The sequence below is a fragment of the Lepus europaeus genome, chromosome 4, assembly GCF_033115175.1.
Source record: "Lepus europaeus isolate LE1 chromosome 4, mLepTim1.pri, whole genome shotgun sequence".
Lineage (NCBI taxonomy): Eukaryota > Metazoa > Chordata > Mammalia > Lagomorpha > Leporidae > Lepus > Lepus europaeus.
Genome location: NC_084830.1, coordinates 107,928,067 through 107,945,987, shown reverse-complemented (window position 1 = coordinate 107,945,987; position 17,921 = coordinate 107,928,067). Strand labels below are relative to the sequence as shown.

The window sequence follows — 17,921 nt, the reverse complement described above, 5'->3', positions numbered from 1 at the left end:
GACCAAACCTAAACCAAGAACCTAGAACTCATTCCAGGTCTCCCACATGATTGGCAAGGACCCAGGTGTTTGAGCCATCCACTGCTGCCTTCCAGGGTGTGTATTAGCAGAAACCTGGAATTGGGAGCAAAACCTGGGACTCACACCCAGGAACCCCAATATGCATCTTACCTATTGCACCAAATGCCCACCCCAAGTTTGGCTTTTATTTATTTATTACTTGACAGAGTTAGACAGTGAGAGAGAGAGATAGAGAGAGAGAGAGAAAGGTCTTCTTCTGTTGGTTCACTCCCCAAATGGCCGCTATGGCTGGCGCTGTGCCGATCTGAAGCCAGGAGCCAGGTGCTTCCTTCTGGTCTCCCATGCGGGTGCAGGGACCCAAGCACTTGGGCCATCCTCCACTGCCCTCCAGGGCAACAGCAGAGAGCTGGACTGGAAGAGGAGCAACCGGGACTAGAACCCGGTGCCCATATGGGATGCCAGTGCCGCAGGTGGAAGATTAATCAAGTGAGCTGTGGCGTCGGCCCAGGTTTGGCTTTTAAAGTTGTGATCAGTGTTTTGAGCAGTCTTAGGGAATCAGTCTTTGTAAGAAGTTCTTTGACTCTACTTATTATTTTTTGCCTTGCTTAATATCCACAGTAAGCCTCTATTATGTTCAGATGAAAAGTCACAGAAACTTAGGGTAGAACCTGGTAGAAAGGGCAATAAAGGAAATTGAAGCTATGACTGTCTTCAAGTGGTACCATTGCTGCTCAGAAATCAATTATTTGTCCCTCCTTACTGCTCCAGAGAGAAGTATCTTCCTGTGCTTAGGAGCTGCTGTTGAGTAGTTTTGAATGAGCCCAGGTGCAGGAAATCAGTTGGTAAATATTATTTCTGATGGACCACAGTCCTTTCTCTCTTGAAAAACTACCAAAATTATATTGGGAGCTGATGGCAGGTGCCGCGGCTCAATAGGCTAATCCTCCGCCTTGTGGCACTGGCACACCGGGTTCTAGTCCTGGTCGGGGCGCCGGATTCTGTCCCGGTTGCCCCTCTTCCAGGCCAGCTCTTTGCTATGGCCCGGGAGGGCAGTGGAGGATGGCCCAAGTGCTTGGGCCCTGCAACCCTTGGGAGACCAGGAGAAGGCACCTGGCTCCTGCCTTTGGATCAGCGCGGTGCACCAGCCGCAGCAGCCATTGGAAGGTGAAACAACGGCAAAGGAAGACCTGTCTCTCTCTCTCTCTCTCTCACTGTCCACTCTGCCTGTCAAAAAAATAAAAATAAAAATAAAATATATTGGGAGCTGATGAATTAGTGCTATGAATATCAAGAAAATATTAGTGCTATGAATATATAAAAATTATAGTGCTATGAATATAAAGAAATAAGCAGGAAGATACAGTCTTTTCGTTGTTTGTTTTTTGGAAGAAACACAAGGCTTGAGTTCGGCTCGAGGGCAGACTGGAAGATTTTATTATCAAATAAGTTTGGGAAATGGTATGTACTATATTCACTTACAGATCATTTATAATGCACATCAGTACCTGGAAGTTTCCATGAAGTCCTGTAGTAAAAGCAGTGCATGCTCGTGTTAAAGGTAGTGTTTTGTAAACCACACAATATTTTTGTTGAGTAATCATTTAACATTATTTCAAACAGATATTCTTCAGGTCACACTTTGAGAAAATTATGCCCTTGATTATATATATATATATATATATGTATATATATATATGTATATATATATATATATATATCTCAGACATTTATTTTTGTTTATTTGAAAGGCTGAGAGAGAGAGAGAGAGAGAGGTCCATCTTCCATCCTCTGGTTTACTCCTCAAATGGTCACTACAGCTAGGGCTGAGCCAGGCCAAAGCCGGGGGCCAAAAACTTCATCCTAGTCTTCCACATGGGTGGCTGGGGCCCAAGTACTTGGGCCATCTTCTGCTGCCTTCCCAGGTGCATTAGCGTGAAGCTGGGTTTGGAAGCAGAGTAACCAGGACTCAAACCAGCACTCCTATATGGGATACTCCTGCTACACTACAGCACTGGTGTCTGCTCTTGATATATTTTAATATCAAAGCTTTGAGTAAGATATGGATATTCTTAAGCCCCCCAAAGTGAATTCATCCTGCAAAGCAAGTTGTTACACCTTCCTCAGTGTTACTTTACCATCTAAGCACTAAGGTACCCTTTTTTTGGTATATGGCTATCTGGTGTAGGATAGGTTTTGGAGCAGTGTATCATTATGGAAAGTACTATTGTATGGATAATTGCTATAAAAGCCTTTGTTCTTTTTCTCCCCCTTGACTTTTGGTGGGGAATTTTGTTCTTTATGGTAGTTTTACGATATTGGAATGGTATAAAGCATTTCTGAAAAATGGATGCAAAATGTTAGTATTAAGGATAGCTGTTATGGCTGAGGATGATTAGTTTTAGATAATAGGAACATTTATTACTGAAATGGGGAGGGGGGGTCTTACTGCTTGGTATAGAGTTGATCCTCCCCCAGCCTACCTGCTGCTGCTTGGGAGGCTAGGAGAAACTATTAGAACTTTCAGCATGTGGGTGCCCAAACTCAGCTCTGTACTTGGTGCATATTCTCTTTGGAAATTGGTGCCTTTAGAACACTTGCTGCCAACAGCTGTCACCGATGTGATGTTTTCAAGTTGCACTAGTTGTGGGACACAGAGGCATTGGCAGAGTGTTCCTAGTGACGAAAACTACCTTTCCAAAATGTATTTTCTTACTACATCTTAGTGTAATATCTCATTGATTCTCATAACATCCCTGTTACATAGTGAAAAGACTTTATTTACCAAATCTGGGAGCCTAAGGCATAAATGTTAACTGCTTTAATTCATAAGGCTGTTTAGTTTTAATTATGGAGTCAAAACTAGAACCAGGTCTTAAGGTTTTCACGCAAATGCTGTTTTTGCTAACTGCATTAATCAAAGTTTGTTATAATGTATTTAAATAAGATTTTATAAAACACTTGTATATGGATGGAAGTTTTATGGCTTAGAAAATTCAGTAGCTAAAGTAGTATTTTTTCTAGAAATGAGAAAAATGAAGCTTCGAAAGATTGTCTTACCTAGTGTTGTATAGTTCGCAAGTGAGAAATGTGACTAAAACTTAGCTCTTTTTTGTCCAGTGTTTCCCTGATCAACCAAGCTATTGGTAGTGTATTTAGTAAATGCCAATAGGTATATGTTGAAAAGAACTCAATCTCTTTCTGAGTCTCTTAACTATTTTATGAGCCTTTAATGCTGGTAAGGGTAAGTTTTCAAGTTTAAGAGGGTATCAAACTTTTCTCTTATATCCAAGTTATATGCCACAATTAGTTTGTTGAATGCATTACTTGAATTAGATATCTTATGGGGGCCCAAGTAATAGTTACACGGGAATCAAGAGAATTAAGACTGTAATCACATACCAAGGCATGGGATTACATAAGGAGAAGATGAGCGAGAACTGGCTTTTGGCAGGAGCAGAGCTCTCCACTTAGTCTGTGGCACTGGTTTGAAAAGTATGGCTAACTCTATTTCTAGGTGCAGCTGAGCACTTGACAGTGTTTCCTAGGCTAGACCTGTGAGCTTGGAAGGACACCCCGCCAGTGAGAGAACCCAGCAAAGATCAAGGAAATAAAAATTGTAGTCAATGTTAGTCCAATTAGGTAGAATTTAGTCCTTTATTGACTCTCTTATTTGTTCAGCAGGAGGTCTTTGAAATGGAAATAATATAGCACTCTAACCCTCTAGCCCAGAGTATGTGCTAACTGCAGTGGCAGTTCAGTTTCAATCAACTCTTTGTTTCAATTTAAGAAATGACACTGTGTCTACACTGAAAACAAGGATAGAGCTAGTGTTCTCATACTTTAGAGGATCAGGATCACCTGCAGGGCTTATTAAAGCACATTGCTGGGCCCCATTGCTAGTGTTTCATTTTAGTAGATTGAGGCTGGGACCCAAGACTGCATTTCTAACCAATTCTTACGTTGATACTGCTGATCTTGGGTTGTACTTTGAGAACCACTGATCTAGCAAGAGAAGATTAAGTGGGTATAACTGTTTAGTTCTTCCTGATTAAGTTCTTCACAGATGAGCACAAGGAAACTAACATTTAAGTCTATATTTTCAAGACCCTATGACAGATAATTTACAGTATTGTTTATGTTAACCCTAGAAACCCCTGTGCAAGGTAGTCCTCATTTTCAGTTCTTCCCTCAACGTGTGCCTGATAAAAATTTGCCAGAATAATTATTTCTTCAAGGACAGATTTTATTTATGAGTGAAAGAATAATGTTAGCATATACCATTACAAATGTGATCTTATTTAATGTATAGAATTTATTAAATTATATTGCTGCTTGTTCTGAATTTATTATTGTAGATTTATGAATTATAAAATGTAGATTGATTAATTCAGCAATAATGATTATACAATAGAAGAATTAAATGCTGAGAAATGTTTTATTATAAAGTGATTGAGAGGTTAACTTAAAGTATAATACATCTTTCAGATGGCAGGAGACATAGGGCTATGTTACTTTTGAGTGATTTTTTTCTTAATGTTACTGACTGGTGATTGATTAGCACTATTTTAGAAACAAGTAGGAAGGAATGGTGAATTTCAGAGTAGTCTAGATAATGCAACTAAAAGACTTATTAAAAGTACAGTAATTTTTTGTTAATGTTTTCAAAAGATCAACTTGTTTTCAATGGAGCTCAGTGAAGTTACTTTTTGTTGTTTGACAGAATTGCACAGAATTATTTAAAAAAAATAAAAGGCAAAGCAGTAATCCAAGAAATTGAATTGAAGGCATTCTGGGGAAACCTACCATTTATTGTGAGAATCATCTTTGTTCTTGGAATTTGAAAGTAAAGCTGGAAAGGAGTTTACAAACGAGAAAAAAAAGAAGTTTGGAATCGGACTCACAGGATCTGGGCTTGGAAATGCCTCAGGTAAACCATATGGAGTAGATGCAGAATTTTGTAATTTTCCCCGCAGAAAGTCAATACCACTGGTTCTGTCATCTGAGTCTTGAATGGACTTATTACCTTTTTAAGACATCTTGTTTCTCTTCAGCTAGTTTTGAGTACAAATCCTTCCTCCCATTGCCTTCTGTTTCCTCTTTTGCTACACTGTTGACGTTTAGTGAACTTGACACAGGGAGCATGATCAATAAGTAGATTAGAAGGTGGACAGATTTGGTGGCTTTGTGAGGATTAAACCAACTCCCCTGACATTATGCCACAGAAATCTCATTTCTGTCTCCTGTGACTTCCTCCTTTCCCCCAACTCTTCCTTTCCATTTACGACAGTTGAATTCAGAAGTAAAATGGAAATGGTGAAGGACCTCAATTCTCCTCTCCCCCAACTCAGCTATGTACATACTCCTCTACCTCCTACAAAGAATGACAATATCTGTTTATATTATGGCAGCTACTTGGAAATCAACAGTTTGGGTTTGAGGCTATTGATAAAACAATAAATGGAGCCCTGTTAGTCTCCATTCTGCTTACCCAAACTTCTTCCCATCCCCTTCCAGGGATTAAATCTTCTTTACTGCTTGTTTTAGTGCTGGGGAGAAAGGTAGAAATAATCATCTGGCAGGAACTCTTACATAGAGCTTATCCTTTGAGCACAGGAAATCAACAACTTGCTGGGATTATTTGGTGACAAGGCAGCAGAGGCGAAGAAAGGGGACTTGCCAACCAATAAAAGGATCAGAGGCCCACTTCCACCCTAATGTCTGCTTCGTATAGACTGCATATCCCCTTCAAGAGTTCTCACCCATTCAAGGTTTAGTTTGCTATTTATTGAATACTGGAATTTAAGGCTATAAAACTTATTTTCTCAGGCTAAAATTTTCTAGGAAGAGAAGCTTTGCAGACCTGGAAGAATTGAGGAAAGTAAGAGAGAGGGGGAAAAAAAGTAATAGAAAGTACCAGTGAAGAAAAATAGGATGAGAAGGGTATGTGAAAAGGCCAGCTTATAGTAGCCAGAAGGTATATGAATAGAAAAGGGTAAACAAATAAATGAAAATTATTTTAAAATTTTCCTGAAACTAGCAGAATAATAAAAAAGACAAAGAGAAAATTTGTATTCTTACTCATTCTCTTCCTTCTTTAGAAATAAATTCAAAATGAGCCTTTCTGTTATTTGAACCACTTTAGGAGTGTGAGTCCTTACTTGACTGGAGTAATTTGTATATATGTTGAAATGTAGAAAAGAAGGAAAAAAAGGAGCATTAACTCTGGATGTTGAGTCCTTTTCTCTTATTTATTTTAGAATGGACTGTATCCTTTTCAGGGATCCAGAAGTAAGGCTACAGAGGTCATGCCTGAATTACTGATCTTAACGGGAGATTTTGGAGTGTTTTGTTGATCCTATCTGTTAGACTAGAGATGCCCAAATTGTCTTCCACATTGTTTTGGGAAATAAGATGTTGGACTCACTTAGGAGTACAGTGTAGACATTGATTTGCTACCTTTGCAGACCCCAAGAAAGGATAGGAAAATCTCTATTTCAGGTAATTAAAACAGAGTGTGTTGTTAGAAAAGGATTTGAAGAACTGTTATATTCCTAGAGCTAAATCAGAATACTTATTAGGTACTTTATGCTGACTCTGGTGGCTAATTAAAATAATTTTTAGAAGTTAGCTATTATTAATAAATGCTACTCCAATTTTTGCTGTTTTTAATGCATCATAGGTATTTTTCTAATAGAATCCCACAGTTTAATGCAAGTAAAAGCTCTTAAATATAATACACAGCAGAAAAAATAAATTTTTCTGAAAATGTTCCTTGGTAGGGGTGGGGCTTACATGTAATCAGTTTGTCTTGAAGTAGTCTTTTAACTTTCTAAACTGAAAATTCTGTTGTAGCCTAGTGTAAGCGGAATGGATCCGCCTTTTGGGGATGCCTTTCGAAGTCACACCTTTTCGGAACAGACTCTGATGAGCACAGATCTCTTAGCAAACAGTTCAGATCCAGATTTCATGTATGAACTGGTAAGCAACATTTTCTTGGTTTCTGCTTTGATTGGTTTTGGGTGAAAGTGTTATGGTAGAGTTTTTAACTTATAAATGCCTGAAAAGAAAAATGGATGTGTTTGGGCCAGCTTTCATTCTTCTTTTTGTTTGTTTTTAAGATTTATTTATTTATTTGAAATGCAGAGTTACAGAGAGAGGGGGGGAGAGGCAGAGAGAGAGAGAGAGAGAGAGAGAGAGAGACGAAGTCCTCCATCTGTAGGTTCGCTCCCCGAATGGCCACAATAGCCAGGGCTGGGCCAGACCAAAGCCAGTAGCTGGGAGCTTCATCCAGGTCCCTCACAGAGGTGCAGGGGCCCAAACACTTGGGCCACCTTCATCTGTTTTCCTAGGCACATTAACAGGGAGCTGGATTAGAAGTGGAGCAGCTGGGACTCTAACCAGTGTCCATATGGGATGCCAGTGCTGCAGGTGGCAGCTTAACCCACTGCATCACAGTGCTGGGCTCAAGAAAAGGTTTTTGATGAGGGTCATGGGAAGCTGTCTTTTTATTTTTATTTATTTATTTGAAAGGCAGAGTTATATCTTCTGTCTACTGGTTCATTTCCCAAATGGCCACCACAGCTGAGGCTGTGCCAGGAACCTGGAATGCCATTCAGGTCTCCCATGTGGGTTGCAAGGGCCCAAGCTCTTGGGGCAATCTTCTCCTGCTTTTCCAGGTGCATTAGCAGGGAGCTGGATTGGAAGTGGAGCAGCTGGGACTCAAATCTGTGCTCATAAGGCATACTGGCATCTCAGGCAGCAGCTTAGCCTGCTACACAACATCAGCCTGGGAAGCTGTCTTTTTTAAATATGCCTAATTACTTAAGGGCTTCTCAACTGGAAAATTAAGGAATGATGACATTGAATAAGGTGTATGACAGAGAGAAAGTGAGACAAATAGCAATCCCAAGCAATTCATGAATAAAATTATTTAATCTTGAGGTAAATTGACTCTTAAAATTCCTTAGAAAAATATTTTAAAGATAATTCTGGGGAGTCAGCATTGTGGCATCATGTGTTAAGTCACTGCCTCTAACCCCAGCATAGCCTGTGAACACCAGTTCAAGTCCTGGCTGCTCGACTTCTGATCTAGCTCCCTGCTAATGCACCTGGGAAAGCAGTGGAAGATGGCCCAAGTGCTTGAGCTTCTGCCACCCACGTGGGAGACCCAGTTGAAGTTCTTGGCTCCTGGTTTCAACCTGACCCAGCTCCAGCCATTGCAGGCATTTGGGGAGTGAAAAAGTGGATGGAATATCTCTGTCTCTGTCTCTATCCATCTCTGTCTCTACCTTTGCCTTTTAAATGAATAAATAAATCTTTTAAAAATATTTCTGGTTACATATAATTTAAGAAGTAAATCTAAAAAAAAAACAAAAAACAGAGGTATGGGGCCAGCACTATGGCGTAGTAGGCTGAGCCTCCACCTGTTGGTGCCAGCATCCCATATAGGTGCCAGTTTGTGTCCCGGCTACTCCTCTTTCAATCCAGCTCTCTGCTAATTGCCTAGGAAGGCAGAGAAAGATGGTCCAAGTGCTTGGGCCCCTGCACCCACGTGGAAGACCAGAAAGAAACTCCTGGCTCCTGGCTTCAGATCAGCTTAGCTCCGGCCATTGAAGCCATTTGGGGCGTGAACCAGAGGATGGAATACCTTTCTCTTTGTCTTTTGCTTTCTCTTTTTGTAGCTCTACCTCTCAAAAGATAAATAAAATCTTAAAAAAGTATATGATAATTGAACAACATAGGGCACAAATCTGTAAGTTAACTTAAAGTCAGTGGGTTTTATGATATGTAAACTATAGTTCAGTAAGCTTTAAAAGCACACAAAGATGAACATACAAGCTGAAATAAAACAAAAAAGCCAAAATAAACAAATCAGCTCAAAATCAAAACAGAAGAAACCAGAAAACTGGAAACTTTCTTATTTCCTTCCTGATCCTCTATCCTCCAAACCTTTTTCCAAGGGGTAGTTGCTGCTGATAGTTTTTCTACTGACTATATGAGCATATGAGTATATTTATATGTAAGCACGCTTATGTTTTTAATTGGATGATATGTTTATAGATTCAATGTTTTATAACTTGCTCTTTTTGACAAAAATATGTGGTGGGCAGCTTTTCGTGTTAGTACAATAGAGTGAAACTTCATTCTTTTCCATGGCTGCAGTCTTATTGACATTTCAGAATCACATCTCTAAAATCATGAGTAATATTTTACTCTCCATGCTCAAAAGTGTTGTAAGGTCTTGGAAGAGATTTTCTCATTCTGTTGATGCCTTCAGATGTCTTTGAATCGCTCTTTGTCTCTTTATTGAAGTTGCTCCTTAAGAAGACAATTTCTTCTGTAATAAAGATAAGGTCTTGATTATTTGCTTCTTAATTGAAGCTTATTTGTAAGGACAGAGCTCCAAAACCTACCATAAGGAAGAATGCTTATGGTAAAGCTTGAGTTTTTGATATTTGAACCATTCCTAAGTCTCTCATATTTTTCCCTCCTTTGGTGAAAGAAATGATATTCTGTGGCATGGTGAAGTGCCATGTCAGTAGTCTTTATCTTAAAATAAAGGTTAATGTTGTGAATTATCAATTTGGTATATGGGAATGAAGTTGGTGGTGAATATTTCCTTCCTAAAATATGGTGTGTGATTTCTTTTTCTAAACCTTTCTCAGGATAGAGAGATGAACTACCAACAGAATCCTAGAGACAACTTCCTTTCTTTGGAGGACTGCAAAGACATTGAAAATCTGGAGTCTTTCACAGATGTCCTGGATAACGAGGGCACCTTAACCTCAAACTGGGAACAGTGGGATACATACTGTGAAGATTTAACAAAATACACCAAACTAACCAGCTGTGACATCTGGGGAACAAAAGAAGTGGATTACTTGGGTCTTGATGACTTTTCTAGCCCTTATCAAGATGAAGAGGTCATAAGTAAAACTCCAACTTTGGCCCAGCTAAATAGTGAGGACTCTCAGTCTGTTTCTGATTCCCTTTATTATCCAGATTCGCTTTTCAGTGTCAAACAAAATCCCTTGCCCTCCTCATTCCCTGGTAAAAAGATCACAAGCAGAGCAGCTGCCCCTGTGTGTTCTTCTAAGACTCTTCAGTCTGAGGTTCCTTTGTCAGATTGTGTCCAAAAAGCAAGCAAACCCACATCAAGCACACAAATCATGGTGAAGACCAACATGTATCATAATGAAAAAGTGAACTTCCATGTTGAATGTAAAGACTATGTAAAAAAGGCAAAGGTAAAGATCAACCCAGTGCAACAGAGTCGGCCCCTGTTGAGCCAGGTCCACTCCGATGCAGCAAAGGAGAACACATGCTACTGTGGTGCAGTAGCAAAGAGACAAGAGAGAAAAGGAGTGGAGCCCCTTCAGGGTCATGCCACTCCTGCCTTGCCTTTTAAAGAAACCCAGGAACTCTTACTCAGTCCGCTGCCCCAGGAGGGCCCTGGGTCAGTAGCAGCAGGAGAGAGTAGCAGCCTTTCTGCCAGCACTTCCATCTCAAATTCATCCCAGAAAAAAGAAGAGCACAATTACTCTCTTTTTGTCTCCGACAACTTGGGTGAGCAGCCAACCAAATGCAGTCCTGAAGAAGATGAGGAGGACGAGGAAGATGTTGATGATGAGGACCATGATGAAGGATTTGGCAGCGAGCACGAACTCTCTGAAAATGAGGAGGAAGAAGAAGAGGAAGAGGATTATGAAGATGACAAGGATGATGATATTAGTGATACTTTCTCTGAACCAGGTATTATAATGACTGGAGGCTTGCCAGCTGCCTTTGCTGTTAGTTTACTAAAATCAAAAGTTTTTGTTCAGATGATTTCTTTAGTTTGAGGATTAAATGACTTGGTAAACTGACCCAGATATACAACTGTTGTTTCTATTCAAACTTCTCTGAAGTGATTACTTTTGCTTATATAGTAATTGATATGCTGATTCCTTGAAAGCATATTTTTAATTGATCTTATGTTAAGTGACTTGATTTTGTCACTCCTTTGAGTGGTTGTGCAAAGGTACCAAGAATTTATTAATTTGAAGAAGTTCCTGTTTATGCATGTGTCCCTTTACCATAATTTAGAAGTTAGGTATAGCTAGAATGCTGAGCCAGGTAATGATGGTTTATTTATGTTACTCATGACTATAACCATCAAAGCCTACTTAATGAAGAATGTCAAGCAGAGCCTTTTCTTTGTGCCTGCTTCATTTTTATTTCCACAGTATTTTCTCATTTCAGAAAAATACATGCTATAATTTGATGAATGTGAAAGGGAGACTCTGCTTTGTTTATATGCAATATGAATAAATAAAAGGGTCAAAGAAAATGAAACCTATGGGGAACTGGTTCACTTCAGTATGCTTGTGTGATTTGTTTATTAAAATGGTATTGCTAATTGGTACACTTAAAAATGCACATGAAATAGTGAAGATCTAAAATATAAGCAGAAATTATTTTCTTCAAAAATAGTGTTGATACTAGTAATTATGCATAAAACTAAGTTATTTAAAAAGAAACTATAATAATCAAGAAGAGCCTTTTTGTTATAATCATGATTACTGGAATTTCAAGGTCTTCGTATTTAATTTTCTGAGAAGCTTTTTTCAATACTAACTTTTTTTTTTCTTTTTTAAGCTTTAAGTTATACAGGTTTCATGTATTTCATATATACAGCTTTAGGAACATAGTGATACTTCCCTTTCTCCCATTCATGCTCCAACGCTTCTTCCTCCTACTTCTCTCATTCCCACTCTTAATTTTTACAGAAATCTACTTTCAGTTTACTTAATGATTGTAAGGTTAACTTTACACTAAGTAAAAGAGTTCAACAAGTAGTGTGAAGAAAAAAAAAAAAACACTGGTCCTCAACAGAAGAGATAAGGGCTATAAACAATCATTGAATCTCAAAATGTCCATTTCACTCCAATACATTGCATTTTAGGTACTCTATTAGTTACCCAGGTTCAGGGAAAACATATGATATCTCTCTTTTGGGGCTTGGCTTATTTCAGTAAGTATAATGGTTTCCAGTTGCATCCATGAAAAATTTTTAAGGCAGTTTAGCTATATTGCAGCCATTGAAGTACTGTCATTGCTGAGCGACATTGCTTTTCATGACAAAAATGCTTAGATCTATATATTTGATAAAAACAAGTTGTTTGGCTTGTAGGGAGTTTCCAGTAAGCTAAGAGTACTGTAAAAAAGGTTTATGCTTTTTTCTTTTATTTACTTTAGAATGCTGCGTAGTCTAAATAGAACAGTTGTCTTTTTTGCTTGCCATGAAAAATTTTCTCTTGAGAAATTAATAAAATTTTTTTGAGATATTTCAAGGAAATTTGTCTTGGTATGTAGAGGTGATTTATTTAGCTCCCCACCTAGGAAGATCATAATGCGTCCATGAAAGCCATTAAAATCTGACGGATCAGTTTGGTTGCTTTCAGTCTCCTATCAAACATTAGGATAGGACAAAAGTGAGACAAGATGAGGGAAAGGAGAATGTGGGGAAGGAAATGCCTTTACCAGCTGGTGCTTAAATGCATGTAGATCAGAGGGAATCGGTAAATGCCACTCTCACCAAGGCAAGCAAGGACTGTGCCATTGACTGTACTTTTATTTATAGTTTTGCTTTTCCTGACTCCACCCCAACTTCGAGGTGCATTTAGCAAATAAAATTTATATATATCTAAGGTTCATAACACATGTTTTAATATATTTGAGGGTACTTAAAAATTTGTAGGGAAGTGGAATCAGCCTAGCAGTTAAGTGCTGATTAAGATGCTTGTGTCCGATTTTGGGGTGCCTGGGTTCGTAATCCAGCTCTGATTTTGGCTCCTGACTCCAGCTTCTTGCTAGTGCAGACCATAAAAGGTAGCAGTGATGATTCAAATAACTGAGCTCTTGCCGCCCACTTGGGAGACCTGGATTGAATTCTCAGGTCTTAGCTTCAGCCCCAGATGAATATTTTATTTGGGGGGTGAACCAACAGATGAGAGCCATGTGCATGCTCTCTCTCTCTCTCTCTCTGAAAAATTTTCTGAATGAAAATTTTAAAAGATAAGTTCATTTCAGTTCAGAAATTTAAAAAATCCATGCATAATTTCATTGTACACATTTTACATGAACTTTTTGAAGACCCCATATGTGTGGTAAGAAGATTTAACATTTACTCAGCAGATTTCTAAGTATGCAGTACAACAATATCAACTATAGTCACAGTGCTGTATATTAGGTCTCCAGAATGTACTCATCTTGCATAACTGAAGCTTTGTACCTTTTGACCAACAACCGCTCTATTTCCCCCCAGCCCCTGGGAACTCCCATTCTACTCCTTGCTCCTTAGGCACTCCAATATGGGATGCTAATGTTGCAAGTGATGGCTTAACTCTCTGTGCCAAAATGCCAGCCCAAATATCTGCCTTTTAAAAGACTGGATAATATTCCTTTGTGTGTGTGTGATAATTTCCTTATTGATGGACTCTTGGTTCCATGTCTTGGGTGTTGTGAATAGTGTTGCAGTGAGCATGGTAATGCACATATCTTTTCAAGATACTGATTTCATTTCCTTTGGCTGTATCTGAGGTGGGATTACTGGATTATATGAAATTTGATTTTTTAAAAAATTTTTTTGCCAGGCAGAGTTAGACAGTGAGAGAGAGAGAGAGAAAGGTCTTCCTTCCGTTGGTTCACTCCCCTAATGGCCTCTACAGCCAGCGCTGCGCCATCCTCCTCTGCCCTCCTGGGCCACAGCAGAGAGCTGGACTGGAAGAGGAGCAACCGGGTCTAGAACCCGGGGTGCCGGCACCACAGGCGGAAGATTAGCCAAGTGAGCCAAGGCGCCGGCCCGAAATTTCTGTTTTTAATATTTTAGGGAACCTTCATACTACCCGCCACTGTCATCCTTACTTTTTGTACATACAACTATATTTGTTTTTTTTTTTTTAAGATTTATTTTATTATATATTTGAAAGTTAGAGTCACACACAGAGAGAAGTAGAGGCAGAGAGAGAAAGGTCTTCCATCTGTTGGTTCACTCCCTAGTTGGCCATAGCAGCTGGAGCTGTACCAATCCTAAGCCAGGAGCCAGATCCAGGAGAGTCTCTGGGAGAGGTCTCTCCGAAGCCTCTTTGAGGTGATTTTAAAAATTCCTTGTCTGGCCGGCACCGTGGCTCACTTGGCTAATCCTCTGCAGTGGAGGATGGCCCAAGTGCTTGGGTCCCTGCACCCGCATGGGAGACCACCTGGCTCCTGGCTTTGGATTGGCTTAGCGCCGGCCATGGCGGCCATTAGGGGAGTGAACCAGCGGAAGGAAGACCTTTCTCTCTGTCTCTCTTTCACTGTCTGTAACTCTCTTTCATTGTCTAACTCTGCAAAATAAAAAAATAAATTCCTTGTCAGGCAGTTAATAGAGCCCCATTTATTTTGGGCCAGTTGCTGGTATTTTTTTGTTCCTTTGGTGATATCAGTTTCCTTGATTATTCATAATCCTTGTGGCCTTGCATTGGTGTCTGTGTATTTGAAAATATAGACATATCTTCCAGGCTTTGTAGACTTGTTTTGCCATGGAAAGCCCTTTGCTGATCAACTCATCTGGAGATTGTGGGCAGGTCAAGTGAAGAAATACATGGACTGGCTTGCTTCTGGCATTCTCAGGTGGGCTCACCTGGGTGTCTGGATCAGCACTCAGGGAAGACTGGGATCTGGATTCACAAGGACTGTCTTGGAGCTTGGGACTGTGGAGCTGCCCCAGATTCACAGGAACCATCCTGGAGCTTGGGCCATGCTTTTCTTTGACTTTTTTTTTTTAAATTTCATTTATTTGAAAGGCAGACACACACACACACACAGAGAGAGAGAGAGAGAGAGAGAGAGAGAGAGAGAGAGAGAAACACAAATCTCTCATTCACTGGTTCCCTCAAGCCCAAATACTCATATCAGCCTGAGCTGGGATAGGATAAAGTGAGGAGCTCAAAACTAAATCCAGGTCTTCCACGTGGGTGGCAGGGAACAACCACTTGAACCAACATCTACTGCCTCTCAGGATATGCATTAGCAAGAAGCTGGAATCAGGAGCAAAACTGGGACTTCATACTCCGATAGAGGATGCAAGCAATCTAAGCAGCACCATATATGTATGTGTGTGTGTGTGTGTGTATAATTTATTTATTTTAAAGGTAGAATGACAGGGAGGGAGAGAGAGAGAGAATGAGAATGAGAGAATCTTCTATCTGCTAGTTCACTCCCCAAATGGACACAACAGCCAAAGCTGGGCCAGGCTGAAGCCAAGAGCCAGGAAAACCATCCAGGTCTTCCACATGAATGACAGGGTCCCATAATCTGCTGCCTTCCCAGCCACATTAGAGGGAGCTGGATCAGAATATTAGCTAGGACTTGAACCTGCACTCTGATGTGGGATACTGTTATCACAGGCCATGGCTTTACCCACTGTGTCCCTCCAAGCAGCATCTTAACTACTAAACCAATTGCCTGTACCTCTTTGACTTTGAACTCTATAAATTCATCTTTGATCTGTTGACTAGATTCCACTTGAATAAATGTGCTGAAAGATGAGGATGTCCTTAAAGAGAGGTCATGTGGTAAATTGACCCCATTTCCATTTTATCAGCCGTTGATTACGAGGAGGGGAACCAGTGTTAGAATTGGTATTGTCTTGTTATGCCACATTTTCTTCTCTTGTTCTCTATAGAAGAACCCTTATTTGTGAGCTTACTATTTGTAAGCAACTGTACAATGGCTTTATATATTTGCTGGCACTCAGCAGGGGACAGTTTTCTTCTTGGACCTATTTAATAACACGGTTGAATGTTTGGATGACATTTAATTTATTCACTTCCAGTTGACTTGAAGTAAAATTCTTCTGGTTAGCATTACTTGAACAATTCCACAGATGTTAATGAACAACATGCTTAATTTTATTCTGCATATGTTATTTTTATGGTATCATTTGGGCTTTATTTACCCTCGCTAATGAAAATCTCCCCTTTTCTTGAAAGAAAGAGTTAAGCAAATAACTTCAAGGATGTAAAGGTGAACTATTTGTGAGAAACAAGAAGAAATTCTTTAACTTGGAAAAGTCAGGGGAGCTGTAGTTTGTTTCAGAGTGCTGGTTTTAGGGAGGGTTGATTGCTATAATTTGTAGCAGACAGTTTACAAAGGCCCTTTTGTGATGACTAGCTCCCTTGATGCTGTTTCCTGGCAGACGACTACAACAGTTCTTGAGCCTCCAGAGTTCCAGGAAAGGTGCAAAATGGAGTTTCAGTCCCTGTCTGGACTGGCTCCCAAGTTTTAATAGAGCCTATTCTGTGGACAGGATATAACTGTTCGGGGTCGTGAAGTTACATGGTTGTAAGACTAAGAATTGAGCCTTCAGAATGAAAATTTGCTTTGTAAACCTTACTAAACTTTTTTCTAATAGAACAAGAATTTTAACAAGTTAAAAAAAAAACTCTAGTGGGAATATAAACAACAACTATAAACAATAATTGAATGGAAAAATAACCATTTCACCCATAGATAGTAAATGTTAGAGTAATCAAAGATCATTTAAACTATAGTAGAATAACATTCTTAACCATTGGTTTCACAGAGCTATAAAATAAGGTTTTAAAAAACTATATTTGCAGCAACACTGATACACACAGACATTTCTTGCTTTTATTTTTAAAAATTTTATCTCCTACATATAACGGATAACATGCAGTATTTGTCTTTCTGGGTTTGGTTTATTTCACTCAACATGATGTCCTCCAGTTGTGTCCACTTTGCTGCAAATGGTAGAATTTCATTCTTTTTTATAGCTGAATAATATTCCAGTGTGTATATATGACCTTTTTTAATCCATTATCTGATGATGGGCACCTTGATGAGTCCACATTTTGGCTGTTGTTAACAGTGCTGCCATGAGCATGGTGGTGCAGGTATCTCTTTGATACACTGTGTTCAAGTCTTTTGGATATATAACTAGTAGTGGGATTGCTGGATCATATGACAAGTCTATTTCTAGATTTTTAAGAAAATCTCTACACTGTTTTCCACCGTGGCTGCACGGTGGGATTGCATTGAATTTATAGATTGCTTTAGGTAATATAGACATTTTAATGATACTGATTCATGCATAAGCAAGGAATATCTTTTTAATTTTTTTTTTGCTTCCTTGATGATTTTTTTTATTGGTGTTTGATAATTTTCATTGTAGAGATCTGATCTTTCACTTCTTTGGTTAAATTTACTCCTAAGTATTTGATTTTTTTAAATATTTGATCTTTTTGTGGATTGGGAATGGGAATTCTTTCTTGATTTCTCTTTCTCTGAGTTCATGATTAGCATACAAAAAAACCTGTTTTTTGTATGTATGTTTATTTTATAACCTGCAACTTTCCTGAATTGGTTTATCAATTCTAACAGCTTTTTGCTGGAATATGTAGGTTTTTCCACGTTTGACATCATGTCGTTAGCAAACATGGATAATTTGACTTCCTGTTTTCCAATTTTGACCTTCTTTAGTTCTTTCTCCTCTCTAATTGCTCTTGCTAAATCTTCCAGTACTATATTGAATAGGAGTGGCAAAATGAACCTCCTTGTCTTGTTCCAGATCTGAGGGGAAGTGCTTTCAGTTTTTTTCTCATTCAATAAATTAGCTGTTGTTTTGTCATATATAGCTTCTATAATTTTGAGGAATGTTCCTTGTATACCCATTTTGTGGATTTTTTTTTATCATGAGAGAGTGTTGAATCTTATCAAATATTATCTCTGCATCTTGAGATGACCATATGGTTTTTGTTCTTCATTCTACTAATGTGACTTATGACATTTATTGATTTGTGAATGTTGAACCACTCTTGCATTTCTGGGATAAATCCTACTTGATTGTGATGTATGAT

At 39.0% G+C, this 17,921-nt stretch overlaps 1 protein-coding gene across 1 annotated transcript in view; it reads left to right on the top strand.

Annotated features, from left to right (window-relative positions):
* Positions 1–17,921, top strand: part of CREBRF (CREB3 regulatory factor) — an 81,324-nt gene that overhangs the window by 25,861 nt on the left and 37,542 nt on the right. The window contains exons 2-4 of the mRNA XM_062188677.1: positions 4,742–4,948; positions 6,874–6,999; positions 9,687–10,773. Coding sequence (XP_062044661.1) covers positions 4,940–4,948; positions 6,874–6,999; positions 9,687–10,773 — 1,222 coding nt within the window. The 5' untranslated portion in view covers positions 4,742–4,939. The remainder of the gene's footprint in view (positions 1–4,741; positions 4,949–6,873; positions 7,000–9,686; positions 10,774–17,921) is intronic.